The sequence below is a fragment of the Netta rufina genome, assembly GCF_964035555.1.
Source record: "Netta rufina genome assembly, chromosome: 5".
NCBI classification, from domain to species: domain Eukaryota; kingdom Metazoa; phylum Chordata; class Aves; order Anseriformes; family Anatidae; genus Netta; species Netta rufina.
This window is the reverse complement of record NC_140128.1, coordinates 1,791,385-1,807,312: the sequence shown is the minus strand read 5'-3', so window position 1 is coordinate 1,807,312 and position 15,928 is coordinate 1,791,385. Positions and strand designations below refer to the sequence as shown.

Genomic DNA, 15,928 nt, shown 5'->3' with positions numbered 1-15,928 from the left:
AAAAGAGATCTTGGTTTAAAAAGGGGGAGAGTGGTTCTTGCATTTGAATGCATAGTAAGATTTGCTTATTAAGTATTTCTGTTTAATCTCAGTGCTAGCAAGAAAGTCCTGCAACTGTAGAAAAACAGACATGTCAGAAAACAGGATTACTGCTTTGCATATGTCTTATCTACACTAGAAATATAGTTTCTCCACCTTAATCTCAGTTTACTTAGGTCTGTTGTATCACCTCAAGAGTTTCAAGCTACTCTGTAACGATTTGTACTTTTAATTGTATTCTGCAAGGATCACTATGTAGGTGATGACTTATTTGCAGTTCATACTGATAATGACAGTTAAATGATAATGTAATATTCATAAATGAAATAAATAATGACAAAATTGTTCTGAATGCTATAAATATTGCAACTGAGGGAAAACAAAAAATACCAGGATATAAATTACCAAAATTCCTGTTATTCTTGATGTGACAATATGAATATGAAGATGAATGTGGATATGAAATACATTTGGTTACTGATAACTAGGTTGCAGGCAGATTCCAGAGTTTATATAGTTACATGTTTAATTTTGGTTTGAATTTCTGTAAGGCATAAGTGCTGCTAATCATAGTAATTTTGAATGGATGTGCACATCACTGGCAGTTTTGAATGTCAGGTCACTCGAATCCAAAAGAAACACAGTTAACACTGGCTACAGGCAGGGCTGTGAAGCTAATGCAATTTTCTTAGTTTGTAGTTGTAGGAATTTCCAAGAGAACTGATGGAACATGGGGAACTCATCTGGGTCATTCCTTTAGTAGACTGGGTTTCAGTTAATGTATGTGAAGTTCGGGGCCAAAATTAGCTGTTTGTTGTCAGAATTTTCTTAACAACTCCAGGTCCTTCTGAAGAAAACTGAACTGAGAAACTTTGAAAATGAAGCCATTTACTTTGGCAACCTTATATGAATTTTGACTCTGTGAAAAAATATTCATCCTAATTGATGTTGTTTAACACATGAATAATTCTAGCGATTTGTTTTGGTGACTGGGCACTTTTTATTTTTTTAGTGTTATGAACTAAGACAGGAAGCATTGGGCATAATTTTTAAACAAATAGAACATCTAAATATATGCAAATATGATAGGAGGGATTTCTTTTCAAGTGAATCAGTACTAAATAGAAAGCATATGTCTAAGCTTTGAGAATGTATTTCTGTTTCTGTAGTTGCAAGGATAAGACTAATTAGGCCTGTTACACAGTTATGCAATGAAATCTGTTTTCAATGTTAAGTAAAGTCTGTTTCCCTGCTATGTGTAGAGACTGTGATGAAAAAGGAAATCTTCTCAGTGTTTCTAATCCAGAGTAATTTGGCTGCAGCATCTTTCTCTGGATTAGAAAATGAAGCTCATGTGGCGTTCATTGCCTGGAAAAGGAAAAATGGTAATAGGATGCAGAAGCAACTGTGCTCAAGAGCAAAAAGTTTTTCCATTACCTAACAGCAGTAATAGCCATTTCTTAGAGACACTCATTAGAGAACACAGCAAGGCAGAAAAATGGTAAAAGGAAAAAGAATAAATGTATGAATGAAAGACTCAGGATTCCCTAAAAATGCACAGGGCTGTTACAAACTAGATAAATAGATGCTGTAAATGGCAAACAGATTTAAATAATTATTTCTTCATTTGTTCCATATTTATAGGAGATTATAACTGATTGTCCAGTAGAAAAATCTAAATAATTTTTCAACGATCTCAGAAGGAAACATTTACTGTGCTTTTAGCTCATGGCAATGTTGTCTTACTGCATAAAAGCAATGCAGCTGAAGACAAAATAATAACAAATTCTTATTCTCATCTGCCTTGCCAAAGTGTGTGTGTGTGATTGGAACTTAGGAACTCAGCTGAGAAATCATATTTAACTCACTGGAGAGGGGTACATGGCAAGTGCCTGATTAAACTATAATGAATGACAAAGGTGAAACCATTTCTGTTCCTAGAGCTGGAATGTCTTGTCTGTAAAACTTGACAAACGTGTGGCAAGAAATAAAAAATAAAAAATAAAAAAAATAAAAAAAAAGTTTTCATTCTTCACTTAGGGGAAAGTAATCTTCAGTTCAGATGGCTCATGCTTAGTATTTCTGTAAGTACTCAGTTTTCTTACTCAGAACTCTGTAAGAACTGAGACATGTGTTGAATGTTCCCAAATGAAATTTTTGACTTTCAAGGCATTCAGAAGCCAACTACACTAAGTTGCTCTCGGAGAACAGTCTCACACTTTGTAGCCTAACACTCATGATGGAGCAGAGGATAGGTTTTAGTTTATATTTATAACTTCTCTTTCTGTCCTCGGTGCCTCACTTCACCAGAGAGGACTCCTCAGATGTAGTTTTCCAGCTTCTTTGCAGTGACTTGGCAGCATGCAGGAGCCTGAAGAAAATGTAAGGATGTAACAAACAGTAACTTCTAGGGTTGCTCCTTAACTAACAGCTTGAGGATACACTGCCTCCTCTGTCATCAGAAGGTACGCAAAACATCCTGTTGTGCCCCTGTTTTGATTGAGCAACTGGTTTATGTCACTATCTCTGTTTAAATTTTCACTGTGTGGAAAAAGCAATAAGCAGAAAGAGGAAGTCATCTTGTTCTCTGGGGTACAATTACTGAATAGACTTTGATCAAAAGACCTTGCCCATCTGCACGAAGGGTTTAAGAAATTTCATTTATGCATCCTCAATCCAATAATCCACATAGAAGGCATTTTCAGTATTATGTTATTGACAAGTGTCACATCGGTTTGCTGTATCCCTCAATGTCTTTATGATTAAATCTGGTAGAAGAAAAATCCCATGCCCTTTCCTTTGAAAGGCAGTTAGAAGGGAAGGAGATTTATTTCTTTTAAGATAGCAAAAACAAGAAGATGCACCGTACAACCACTGTTACAGCTGTAAGCAAAGCAATATGAAATCTCACATTGCCTGTTTTCCAGATGTTTGATGGTAAGATCTTTCTTGCCTTGGTTTCTGAAGTGAGAAGTTTCACCAGGTGTGGAGAATTTCTGCTCTTCTACTCAACCATCGTACCGTTATCCCAGGGACCAAGCGCTGATGCAGCAAACTGTCCTCTGCTTCTTAATCACAAAGATCAACCAGTCTGTAATTCAAAACACACACTGCATCATGCTAGGTAAGGGCCAGGCTTTTATTTGTATTAGTATATCAATTCTGGGATATTATATATTTTAATACTCATTTACTAGCAATAAGTAGAACCATGCATAGAAATAACATGCTAAGCAGGTTATTTCAAGTTCTGAAAGCTGAAGTAACTTTTTGGCTTTGAAGCTGATTGTTAATGCTCTTACCTTTAAGCAAAGTGTAACAGAATCACAGAATTGTAGGGGTTGGAAGGGACCTCCAGAGATCATCGGGTACAACCCACTTACCAAAGCAGTTTCCCTAATGCAGGTTGCCCACCTAGGAATCCAGACAGGTCTTGAATATTTCCAGAGAAGGGAGACTCCACAACCTCCCTGGGCAGCCTGTCCCAGTGCTCCGTCACCCTCACTGTGTAGAACTTCTTTCGCATGTTGGTGCGGAACTTCCTGTGATCCTTCCTGCCATTGCCCCTTGTCCTGTCCCCACAGACCACTGAAGATAAGTTGGCCACATCCCTTTGTCTGCCACACTTCAGGTATTTATAAACATCTGAGATCATTTATTGTACCTGAATAAACAAGTCATGTAGCAAGTTTGGGGGGGGGGGGGGAACGACACAACACACGGATGGACGGACGGACGTAGTATTAGAGCCACAGAGAGAAGCTGAATATACACCAGGTAGTAATATGTGATTCTTATTTATACCACATTGGCAGTGGAGATAAGCAAGGTATGAATTTGTATCTACATAACAGATATTGTATTGTTGCAGTCATAATCCTGTGACAACACCACTGAAAAGATACTGGCAGGGGAAATGAAATTAATCCATTAATTAACATTAAACATAACTAATTAACATTAACTTCACTTTGCCAGACCAGTATTGAATTATTTTTATACTGACATTACATTAGTAGGGTCATTTAACCACAGACATCTTCTTTCTTTTGCCAGACAACTAGTTCTAAGTTAGAATCCTAAACCTAGCCTCAGAAACATGTGCGTAACCCTAATTACACTAGAAAACATCTGTGCACATCAGTGGAATATTCTTGGGAACAAACGAGTAAACTTGCTTACTAGCCCTTTACAACTCAGTCTTGAAGTTGGCTTCTGTAGAGATACAACATTAAAGCTGTGTAAAGAGACACTCCTTTTCATCTCTGTATCTAAGTAGTCTGTGACCAAACTGTGACATTACGAGGTGTATTTTATGTGTTCTTTTTTTCCTTTTTTTTTTTTAAGAGAAGTATTATTAGGGAGGACAAATTAGATTGAGATGTGAGCATCAGGTAGTTGAGAAGTCTTTTTAATACATAGCATTGTGAACCAATTCCCATACCAATCAGGTTTTATAGGTGAAGGTAACTAGTAAGCTAGCAGCTAACAAATTATATATCAACCAACATTTCATGATTATGTTTCATATAGAAGTAGAATAATATTCTTTTAAAAGAGCTGCCAGATCAGAATTATGTTCACAGTTGTAGATTTACACATAATCAGGTAAAATGGTTGGATAACTTGGATGTAGTATCCACAGTAGTATTTTCTGTGACACATAAGGGACATTAAGCAGCACTGAAGATTTTAACAAAAATCAAAGTTGATTATATTTAATACCAGACATCTAGGTATTGGAAAAGGAAAAAAAATTCTCTGTGAAATTGGATAAAATATGTGAAAACTGCATCAAAAACAATGAAGAACTTGATATCTGTGGCTGTCACTCTACAAATAATAGATTGTTGAGGAGTCCAATTTATTTGAGACTAAAATTAGCTACACAAGGTGTAACAGAACTACCATTAACACTCAGGTTTGAAATAGCAATGTGTTTTTAACAGTGACATAAATTGTTTATACCAATACTATTTTTGATAGCATAGTACAGTCTTAAAGTTCCTTGCAATTTCCTTATTTATAATGGCATTACATAGCCATGCACTTTCTAAATTCACTGAAATGAGAATGAAGTTAAAGAACTAATATACTGTCATCTGTGCGTTTTTCACATAATTGAATACAATGGAATATTTTTCAAAATAACTTCAATGATTAAAGTCAGGGAACTAATGACAGTGTATATTCAGTGTGTCAAATTATTTTTTTTTCAGTCCAGTATCTTAAGTCAGTGGATAAAAACTGCATCTCACTTCACATACAAAGGACATCCTAAAAAATCTTAAAAGTCATCTCTGAGAAAGCAGGTCATTGTAGGTAGCCATGAAGACAATGAATAGAAGCAAAAAGATTCACATAGTTTAAAAAAATAAGATACTACCATTTAAACAGACAAGTTTAATTTCCTCAAGTAGTAAGTATTTTGCATATACCATAGGGTATATGGGTATTGTCCAGTAAAATTTGTAAGTTCTTTATGTACAAATAGCAAGCTTGCGGTTTCTGTTTATATACATATAGTTCTCTGCTGTACGCATGCAGAAGTTTAAGAAACTCAGTTATTTCATTTTGACCACAACAGCTGTATGTCCTGCATATGCCTGAATGTAATCCAGGAACTTTGCTCAAGTTCCTTTTGCTTAAATCCCGTGAAAAGTCTGCTGCAGTAAGAATTCTCAGAGCATATAACAGCACTGGGGGGCCTCACAGGCTGCTGCATTATTCTTTTCTTTTAAAAGGAGTTGCCTGATGGGACTAACATCCAAATTGTTAGAATATGTGCCAAGTTGTATAACATCTTGTGCTTGGTACCAGTGAATGGCCTTTCTTACTCAATATTAACATTGACTGTGATTACTGTGAGAACAAGTGAGCATGAAAAACAAAAACCAAAACATAAAAAAAAAAACACACACACACACACAAAAAAAAAAAAAACGAAACCACTAACTTTCAAATTAATGCTGTTTCAGGCCTGAGAAAGAATGGTGATCTTTGGAAGACTGCAAATAAATTTTAGTTGTAATGTGAATGTTTTTTCTGTATATGAAATTTATGTACTATAAGCATTCAAAGCAAGCCATCCTGCTGCTCCGTATTACACTTAGCTTGGAAAAAAATAATAATAAAAAAAATGTTGCAAAGTATTTAATTTGTCAGAACATACAAGAACAAGATGACATCTTGGGTGCAAAATGTCAAAACACCATAAAACATTAAAACTTCTGAGTTCTTGCTGTAGCCTTGAAACACTAGAGATACTGGATTTATTAACTGAATTTTAATTATTTTCCCCACCTTCGTTTCCTACCTCCATGATTTGTCCTCGTTTTTTGTTTTTGTTTTTGTTTTTGTTTTCCAGTCTGTTCAGTCTTGAAAAGCAAATGAAGAGTCTGTACAGTCCAGATGTTCTGTCAGCAGCAAAGCTAATCTAAACTAGTATTTGCTCTAGTCAAAGGCAGTCATGGGTGCTTTAGTCCTTATGGACAACTTTGTGGTATGACAAATGTCCCAGGGAAGAATATGATTTATTGTAAATGTCTTATTAGGTTCTTTCTTTCCTCTTTTAATAGGCTAACATAATAACAAATAGCATAATAATAGAATCTAAACACAGTGCATAAACACCTTTCCCAAAGCCAGCAGCACGGTCTAACATGCCCATGTAACCTCTCATATGATTGTTTTGAGACATGTGATAAAAGCTAATAACAAGAAATAAACTTATTGTTCTGAGGCATTTGACGAAGATCGATAAGAAGAAATAAAATAAAAAAACAACCACCACACATGCAAAAATAAATGAGAACCTGTAGTCAGCCTTATTAGATGGCAAATTCTGCTGACTAGTATGATAGAGAACTATTAGGCAGAAAACCTAGCATATGGATAATTCTATCAATAGATTTTTTTTTTTTATAACTGAGTTGATTTTTGCTCTCTAGTATGTAATATACATAGATAAGTGCTAATGGAGAGCTTACTGCTGCATTAGACAAAAGGTTACTGAGAAGCTTACATTCAGCAAAAGAATTCACAATTGGGTAGTGAAGTTCTTCAGCTTCTGCAATGAATGAAGTTATGCTAAATCAAAAAAGCGAGCACCCTGCTAACAATTTCTTCTGAAGAAATAAGTGGCAAGTATTGAATAGGATCTTTTTTCTCTTGCCTTGAATACAAAATGGTAGCTCATTTAGAAGCAATCGGACCAGGTGAGTTGACACTTGAGTCCACCTGCAAAGACAGAGAAAATATCTTTCATATGGATGTAACAAACACTTCTGTTACTTTAAACAACAGACGTAATGAATTTCCTGAAACACTGGAAGACCACAAATACAGAACAGTAATAAAAAATAAATTTGATCTTCAGTACTATCCATCCTTCTTTCTCAGGCAATTTTATAAGATCATTTGAGCCACTATCTATCCTCACAGCATTTGTATTTAATTAATGTTGTTTTTTCAAGTAATGTTTTATGCAACTTAAACATGCATATCCTCCTTAACTTTCTTTTAATGTACTGGTTGAGCTAGGGAAAATACGTACATAAAGTTGATGTCAGCACAACAGAGAAGGTCATGTAGATGCTTTTGGCTCTCACCCCCAGCATTAATTTGTTGCCATGTCATCAAAATTAACAGTGAAAAAAATACATTATTCAATCAGGGAATTATACTACTAGTGCTGAATGAATCTCCTCAAATTTATTACATGAATGGATTTAACGGTATTTTTGTATTTTATTTTTTTTTTCAAAGATTCTGTTCAGCCAGGATTAAAATATACATATATGGAAACTTGCTTCCACTTGCAGGTCCACATGTAATTGCTTTTCATCTCATGAACTGCTTGATATTCTGAAGAAAACACATGATATGTAGAATGTTTTCATTTTGAAAATCATCCATCAATCTTACGGTAACAAACAACATATGTCTCTCTAAATACTGTAACACATTTATATTGCTTTAGTCTTACATTACACTAAATCTTTGTTGTCCTACACACTGAATTCACACCAGTAGATCATCAGCTGGTCATTTTGTCAGCTAAGCAGCACTTCATCTCGTAGTTCATTGTCAGCCTGAAAGTTAATTACGCTATCGTGGTATTATATTTCTGGTATTTGGGCCTCATAAAAACATAGGGGCAAAAGCAAAGCTAGAGTTTCTGTTCCAAAAGAAGGACAGATCACTCACATTTAACCATCCTCAAATCAATATCTACTGTTTATTTCTGTGGGAGTCCTGACATAAGTAATGCTGGTAAACAGTGCAAGTACTTGAAGAAATACAGCTAAAATACCACACACAAATTAGTGCCACCTTCTGAATCTTTACCAAACTACAGGTATCAGAAAATACTATGTAATCTTGAAATAATAGTTTTCCAGGAAAAATATCAAATATGGACACAAAACAGAAAAAGGTTCTGTTCAGTAAATTTTTTTTATAATCAGTTACACCACTATATTTTGATTTCAGTCTTAAAATAAGAGCTTTCATTTTTACATGGTTTTTAAGGATTTCAGGAAAAGCAATAGTAATTAGGAGCCAGAGCAATTGTGTCCACATAGAGCATATCCTTGCTTTACACTCCCTTATAGCTCCTGACTCTAATGAGTACAGCCATCATATTTCATTTTTTTCCTTTGAGTAAATCTAGCAAAAGTGAACATAAATTACTAACTGGTTTACTGTACTGAGTTACTCACTTAAATTAAGAAGTTGTCAGATTCTTAAAAGCAATAAGATTTTTGCTGAAGCAAACAAGCAAAAAGTCATTCTCCCCAAAGAAACACATTTGTGAAGTGTATCAGGTGTAAGGAGTTAGATATGACGGCACAGCTGCAGGAGCTAGAGCTTGTTTGGGGCTGGAGAATGGTGCAGCTTGTACAAAACAAGTACTTGAACAAAAAAGGTGTAGTGTGAGAGGGAAAAACAAAGTATTGCCTAGTGATTGGTGAATAACTTTTTTGTCCTCAGCACTACTAGGGTGACATAGTAGCGGATACCTTCTAGTTTGAGTTACTCCAAATCCTAGCTGTCCTGGAAAGAAAATGGACTGGCTGACTTCTGGAAAGCAAGTCACCACACCAGTGCTAGTGACTACAACTAAACCCTCCTGCTCTGTGAGCAAGGCAGCAGAATTTGTGTAGTTATTAATGCTTTCTAGTTCAGCCTGCTCCTAAACTGAGACATATACGAAAAGGACTGAAGGGTGATGAGCTAGTCGTTACTAAGGAGTCCTTTTTTAAAGTGTCTGATATTATGATTGTATGTACTTTTCTGCTTGCATTGATTCACTTTTTTGTTTCCTTTGTTTGGCCTTTAAAAGTAACATTTTTAATAAGTACTAAGTGGTGGTCATTTTGTTTGTAGGTCCTGCTGGTTGCATTAGATTTTTTTCCATTCTTGCAAGTTAGAACCCTGATAAGTTACTCAGAAGTCCTTACTGTATGAGAAGATGGGAGAGAGGCAACAAGGTTAGTGACTTGATCGGTATCTTTTTTTTTTTTTTTTTTTTTTACACTATGTTTCACTGTGTTTTGCAAGCGTTGCCTTTATAGTTTTGAGAGCTTCATCATGCAGAATGACTGAACTTCATTTCCTGTGTAATGTCACAAATGATAGTATGATAGCATTCACACTAAAAATCAAAATACGCTGAGGTGATTTAGAAAACCTGGAAGTACAGGATTAAAAAAAAAAAAAAAAAAAAAAAAAAGCTGGCCAAGCCGCTTTCCATCATTTATCAGCAGTCCTGGCTATCGGGGGAGGTCCCAGTTGACTGGCGGCTAGCAAACGTGATGCCCATCTACAAGAAGGGCCGGAGGACTGACCCAGGAAACTACAGGCCTGTCAGTTTGACCTCAGTGCCAGGGAAGTTCATGGAGCAGATCCTCCTGAGAGTCATCACGCAGCACTTGCAGGGCAAGCAGGTGATCAGGCCCAGTCAGCATGGGTTTATGAAAGGCAGGTCCTGCTTGACAAACCTGATCTCCTTCTATGACAGAGTGACGCGCTGGGTGGATGAGGGAAAGGCTGTGGATGTGGTCTACCTTGACTTCAGCAAGGCTTTTGACACCGTTTCCCACAGCATTCTCCTCAAGAAACTGGCTGCTCTTGGCTTGGACTGGCGCACGCTTCGTTGGGTTAGAAACTGGCTGGATAGCCGGGCCCAAAGAGTCGTGGTGAATGGAGCCAAGTCCAGTTGGAGGCCGGTCACTAGTGGCGTCCCCCAGGGCTCGGTGCTGGGGCCGGTCCTTTTTAATATCTTCATCGATGATCTGGACGAGGGCATCAAGTGCACCCTCAGTAAGTTCGCAGATGACACCAAGCTAGGTGCGTGTGTCAATCTGCTTGAGGGTAGGAAAGCTCTGCAGGAGGATCTGGATAGGCTGCACCGATGGGCTGAGGTCAACTGCATGAAGTTCAACAAGGCCAAGTGCCGGGTCCTCCACCTGGGGTGCAATAACCCCAAGCAGAGCTACAGGCTGGGAGAGGAGTGGTTGAAGAGCTGCCAGGCAGAGAAGGACCTGGGAGTGATGGTGGATAGTTGGCTGAATATGAGCCAGCAGTGTGCTCAGGTGGCCAAGAAGGCCAACAGCATCCTGGCTTGTATAAGAAACTGTGGCCAGCAGGGCTAGGGAGGTGATCGTCCCCCTGTACTCAGCTCTGGTGAGGCCACACCTCGAGTACTGTGTCCAGTTTTGGGCCCCTCGCTACAAGAAGGACATGGAGGTGCTCAGGCGAGTCCAGAGAAGGGCGACGAAGCTGGTGAGGGGCCTGGAGAACAAGTCCTACGAGGAGCGGATGAGGGAGCTGGGCTTGTTCAGCCTGGAGAAGAGGAGGCTCAGGGGCGACCTTATCACTCTCTATAGGTACCTCAAGGGAGGCTGTAGCGAGGTGGGGGTTGGTCTGTTCTCCCACATGCCTGGTGACAGGATGAGGGGGAATGGGCTTAAGTTGTGCCAGGGGAGTTTTAGGTTGGATGTTAGGAAGAACTTCTTTACTGAGAGGATTGTTAGGCATTGGAACAGGCTGCCCAGGGAAATGGTGGAGTCACCATCCCTGGAGGTCTTTAAAAGACGTTTAGATGTAGAGCTTAGGGATATGGTTTAGTGGGGACTGTTAGTGTTAGGTCAGAGGTTGGACTCGATGATCTTAAGGTCTCTTCCAACCTAGAAATTCTGTGATTCTGTGATTCTGTGAAAGTTGCTATTTTATCAAAGTAAAAAAAAATTAAAAGTCTATCTGTTACATGCACAAAGAGACCAAACAAAATTATCACAAATTTTTACTTTTTTTTTTTTTCTTTTCTTTATTATAATTCTTTCCCACTTGGTAACCTATTATATTGCTGTCCAGATAACTAAGTTGTGTAAAATTTTGCTCACGATAGTAATAGTGTGGTGAGCCTCTTCTTTGTGGTTGTAGTTTTCTCAGTCCAGATGAGAGAACGAGATGTTGGCCTTCAGGCTGTTTCCTGAGTTTCTGATGAGTATGGAAGTATGAGATGAATTTAAGTTCTTGTAGATAAATCAGTGTGTCCAATTTAGCTACCCTATTGTGAGAGATAACTTTTTTTGTTTTCTTACTTTGTTTTCCTCAGAATGCCCTTTTTTTTTTTTTTTTTTTTTTTTTTTTAAGCTCTCTGAAGTCTTTGTCTTTTAAGTCTGTGATGATGACCATTTCTAAGGAAAAGATTCAAGTGCAAGGATTCTTTAATCTTTTAGATACACACAGCTGGTTATCACTAGTTGCCTTGTCATGTTGACACTTGTTTTGTACTTGTTGAGAAAGCTTAGTTTAGAATCTACCACTGCCTCATTGAACAATTAATTTAGAAGTAATGAAATACTGCTGCAGTAGAACATAGAGATTTAAGCTGTATAAAATTTAATGTGTGTGTAAAACTGTGTCACAATTCTATACTGTTGCTTCTGTGTTGTTTTCTTTATGATACAATAAACTTTGAAACCAGAAAGCGCTATTATTCAGGTAAATAAATAAGATTAGAACCTTTCTTGGTGATGAGTGATACTTCATACAGTTGCTACATGTGCAATTAACCTTTTACTAACTTGCCTTTAGGGTGCCTGCCTAAGGTTTTGAACTGAGAAACTGAATGTAGACTTTATCACAGTATGGGTTTTCATGGCTTACATGATTTACTCTGCTGAGTGTAAATGTATAAGAAAAGAGTTAAACATGTTGCTCACATTTTGCAGGATTTATCTTACTTCACAAAACATGTTCTAAATCATTTGGTTTTGTATTTTGCCTCAGCTGAACAAGGGTCACATAAGTGGTCATAAAAGCATGTAAACAGGAACCTTTTTTTTTTTTTTTTTTTTTTATGCTGCTCTGTAAATAGACTTAGAAATCATAGTAATACATTTTCTTGATGTAGTAGTTAAAAAAGAACAACTTCTTGGCCTGATTGTAGAAGACTAAAAAATTATTGTAGTTTCTTCATTTTATGACTATTAGTATAGGGGTCCTATACAGCAATTACTTGTTATAAATAGATGTTTTTGTGGAAGTGAAGATGTATTAGAAATGTAGTGTTTCTTTGAAACAGCCTAGCAGTGTATCTATATCAGACAATTATTGCAGATTTTCAAAATTTCTGGCTTTGGTAAAGCAAAGATATTCCAGCATGGTGTAATGGATCTTACTGTGCAGGCACAGTGAAAACAGGCATGATTTGGCCAATTATGTTATGCTACTATCTCCTGATGTCGTAGCTTATGAAGCTGTTTATAGGCTTCTCATTGACACTGGTCATATAGGAGGGTACAGGTTTCATTAGCACTTTCTTCTTTTTTTTTTTTTTTTCTTTTTTTTTTTTTTTTCTCCTTTTCTCTAATCAGGCAGTCATTGCTTTCTGGAGACCAAGACTGAACACACTTGGCATTCTATTTCTAGGTGGCTGTTACAAGGTGTATGATTTTCTGTTTACTCTGTTTTGGTATGTGCCCTTTTATATACTTTTATTTTCATTTTTTCACAGGCTTCTGTTGTCTTTTCCATGCTTAAATATGTCTGCTTTGCCATATGTTCTGGATAATACAAAACATTTATGTTTATCATTAAATTAATACTGAATCATATGAGAATTGTAATCTCATTCTTGAGTACGTGAACCTGAAATCTTACCTGCTGTAACAATGAAAAGGTGAAGTTACAATGAAACATCCTTGTTGATGCTGAGCTAGGGTTTCTAACTTTCTTTGTATCAGAGCTGAATATTATAGAAAGAGAAAATGTTGCTCTGTTATTTCTCTAGACAATTCAAGGTCCAGCCTCAACAATTCAGAGATATTTTTGGGTAATACTGTGAGGTTCATTAAAACTAAGAGATCTCTGTATAGGTCGTTATAGTAGACTGCTGTTCTCATATGGGGGATTTTTTGTATTTTACACATAAAATAATGCAGAAGTTGATAATGGACCTAGAGAATTGCACCGCATAGCCTCTGCCTCATTTTTGTCCAGTCTGTGAAACTAAGGGTTCAAGGTCCTGTGAGAGGAGTTCTGATATATACACACAGTTACTGTTGAGCAAGGAATTTAATCTTTTAATTTCCTGACCTTTGAATAGCTCTCTTTGCATCCTAAACTGTCATTTTATGTAACTGTGTTATAGGAATAGGTCATTTTTCATGAAGTTAGGACTCATTAATTCTGTTAAGTGCAGTGATGTGTGAGATGACGGCAGTATTCCATGCCGAGTAGTGTATGAATTCTGAGAGAGGGATGCTGCAGCATTATTTGATGTCCAAAGCCATTTTTTAATTAGAAAGCAGAGTAGTAATGATACATGATTGTTTTGACCAAGTAGTTGATAGACTGGGCCTAGCATCACTGGCAGCACAGAGTGTAGAATACAAATCACAGAATCAAGAATGGTTAAGGTTGAAAGAGACCTCTGGAGGTCATTTGCTCCAACCCCCCTGCTCAAGCAAAGACACCCACAGCAGGTTGCTCATGTCCATGTCCATGTGGCTTTTGAAGATCTCCAAAGAGGGAAACTCTACGGTGTTTCTGAGCATCCTGTGCCAATACTCTGTTACCCCACGTTAAAGTACCTCCTGATACTTAGAGCTTGCGTTCCAGTTTGTGCCCATTACCTCTTGTCCTGGCACTGAAAAGAGTCTGTCTGTTGTCTTTGCACATTCCCTGTAGGGATTTATACATATTTATGAGATCCCCCCTGAGCCTCACTTTCATCAGGATGAAAAGTCCTGGTTCCCTTAGCCTGCCCTCATAGGAGAGGTGTTCCAGTCCCTTGATCCTTGAGCTGGACTCTTTCCAGTACGTCCACAGCAGAGATAAAAAAATAAAAGAAGTGTAATAGAGGTAAATGTCCGTAGTAGAGGTAAAATAGCAGAGATAAAATTCTGGTATTTGTCTTCTTACAGTGTCTTCTCAAATTCTGCAAACTTCATGAAAGCTTGCTTATAAGCAGATGCTAGCTACATACTGGATTTCTCTACTGCTTTTTTTTTTTTTTTTTTTTTTTTTTTTTTTTTTTTTGGTTAGAGGTTCCTACCTATACAGTAGTTTTATTTGCTTGCATGTCACTTTACCAGCTGGACAATAAACAATGGTTCATGTGCTTTAATTTGGAAAACTACTAAAGCACTTCTTGTATCTTTTTCCCCATCCTCAATCAGAAATTGAATTATGTTCTGATAGTGAATGTGTTCATTAAAGAAATCAGTATTAATTCATGTTAAATGTTAACACAAACTCTCAACAGTCTTCAAATCACATAACCACTATGAGCACTCTTCTAGATTCACAAATCCTTTAGGTTAAATTGGAAAAAAAGAACACCACCAAAAAAAAAAAAAACCGCACACAACTTTTTCAATGTCAGATGATACTTTTTAATTCTTGTTACTTCAATATATTCCTTTAAATCCATGAAAGAGATTTAAAGGAATTTAAATTTCACTTTAAGTTTAAAAACATGAGTTTAAATTCAGGGCTGCCATCTATGTAACTTTCCTTGCGAATATAAAACATTTTTACTAAACCTGAAATGTATTTTCCAAAACAAAGAATATGGCTAATTGCTGGGGTGGGCCTCACTGTTGAAGTGTTGCAGTTTATGCAATACTTAAAAGGCATTCCAAAATTCATTTTATTGAATATAAGTTATGGTCCTCTCTGAGTTTAAAAACAAAACAAAACAACAATGTCAGTAATTGCCTTGTGTGACTTCACTTCTCCTTCCTTGGATAATGACATCAGAGATTTTTTTGTGATACTCAAGGGGGATTTCCCTTAGGGAATTTCCTGTATCAGAAAGCAAGTAGATGGATAAATCTGTAGAGCAGAGTACAAACAGGTTTCTTGAAAATATGCTGACTCAATGTCTTTTAAATTCTTGGTTTGTCTTTTTATATGCCTGAAAAATACTTGAGAACCAATCAGAAAATACATCCCTCAAGGGAAGCAGAGATTTTGCATCTGAATTAAAGTGGAGGAAGTAAGAAGGCAGAAGGTGACTCATCCATTCGTGCATGTCACAAACTCAATGTAGATTAGCTTTGCCTTTTTTCTTAAGTGTTAGAAAAATGCAGTCTTCTGGAAGGCATAATTTTGTTTGCCTAAATGTTACAGGTTGAATGCAAGAATCATCTTTTAAAGACTAATTTTTACATTGTGTGTAGTAGAACAGCTACTTATGTCCTTCAAAGTCCTTAAATTTGTGTTGATGTGAAAAGGATTAAATCTTTCAACAGGGAAATAAATAAAGAAATGCTGATAAATCAATTAAAAACAGCATCTAGGGATTTCTTTAGAAGGTCTATGTATTATGGCATAAAAATGTCATTAAGCACAGTATGGAACTGCAAATGGA

The 15,928-nt window shown here is 36.8% G+C and overlaps 1 protein-coding gene across 4 annotated transcripts in view; it reads left to right on the top strand.

Moving 5' to 3' along the window:
* The window catches only part of LOC311210022 (uncharacterized protein), a 180,875-nt gene that overhangs the window by 59,945 nt on the left and 105,002 nt on the right, over positions 1 to 15,928 (top strand). For all 4 annotated transcript variants that reach the window (XR_014618475.1, XR_014618476.1, XR_014618477.1 and 1 more), the window contains 2 exons: positions 2,967 to 3,163; positions 9,430 to 9,533. Coding sequence is in view for 1 of the 4 variants with exons in the window: in XM_084287715.1 (XP_084143841.1) it covers positions 9,507 to 9,533 (27 nt within the window). In the remaining 3 variants the exon portion in view is untranslated. The remainder of the gene's footprint in view (positions 1 to 2,966; positions 3,164 to 9,429; positions 9,534 to 15,928) is intronic.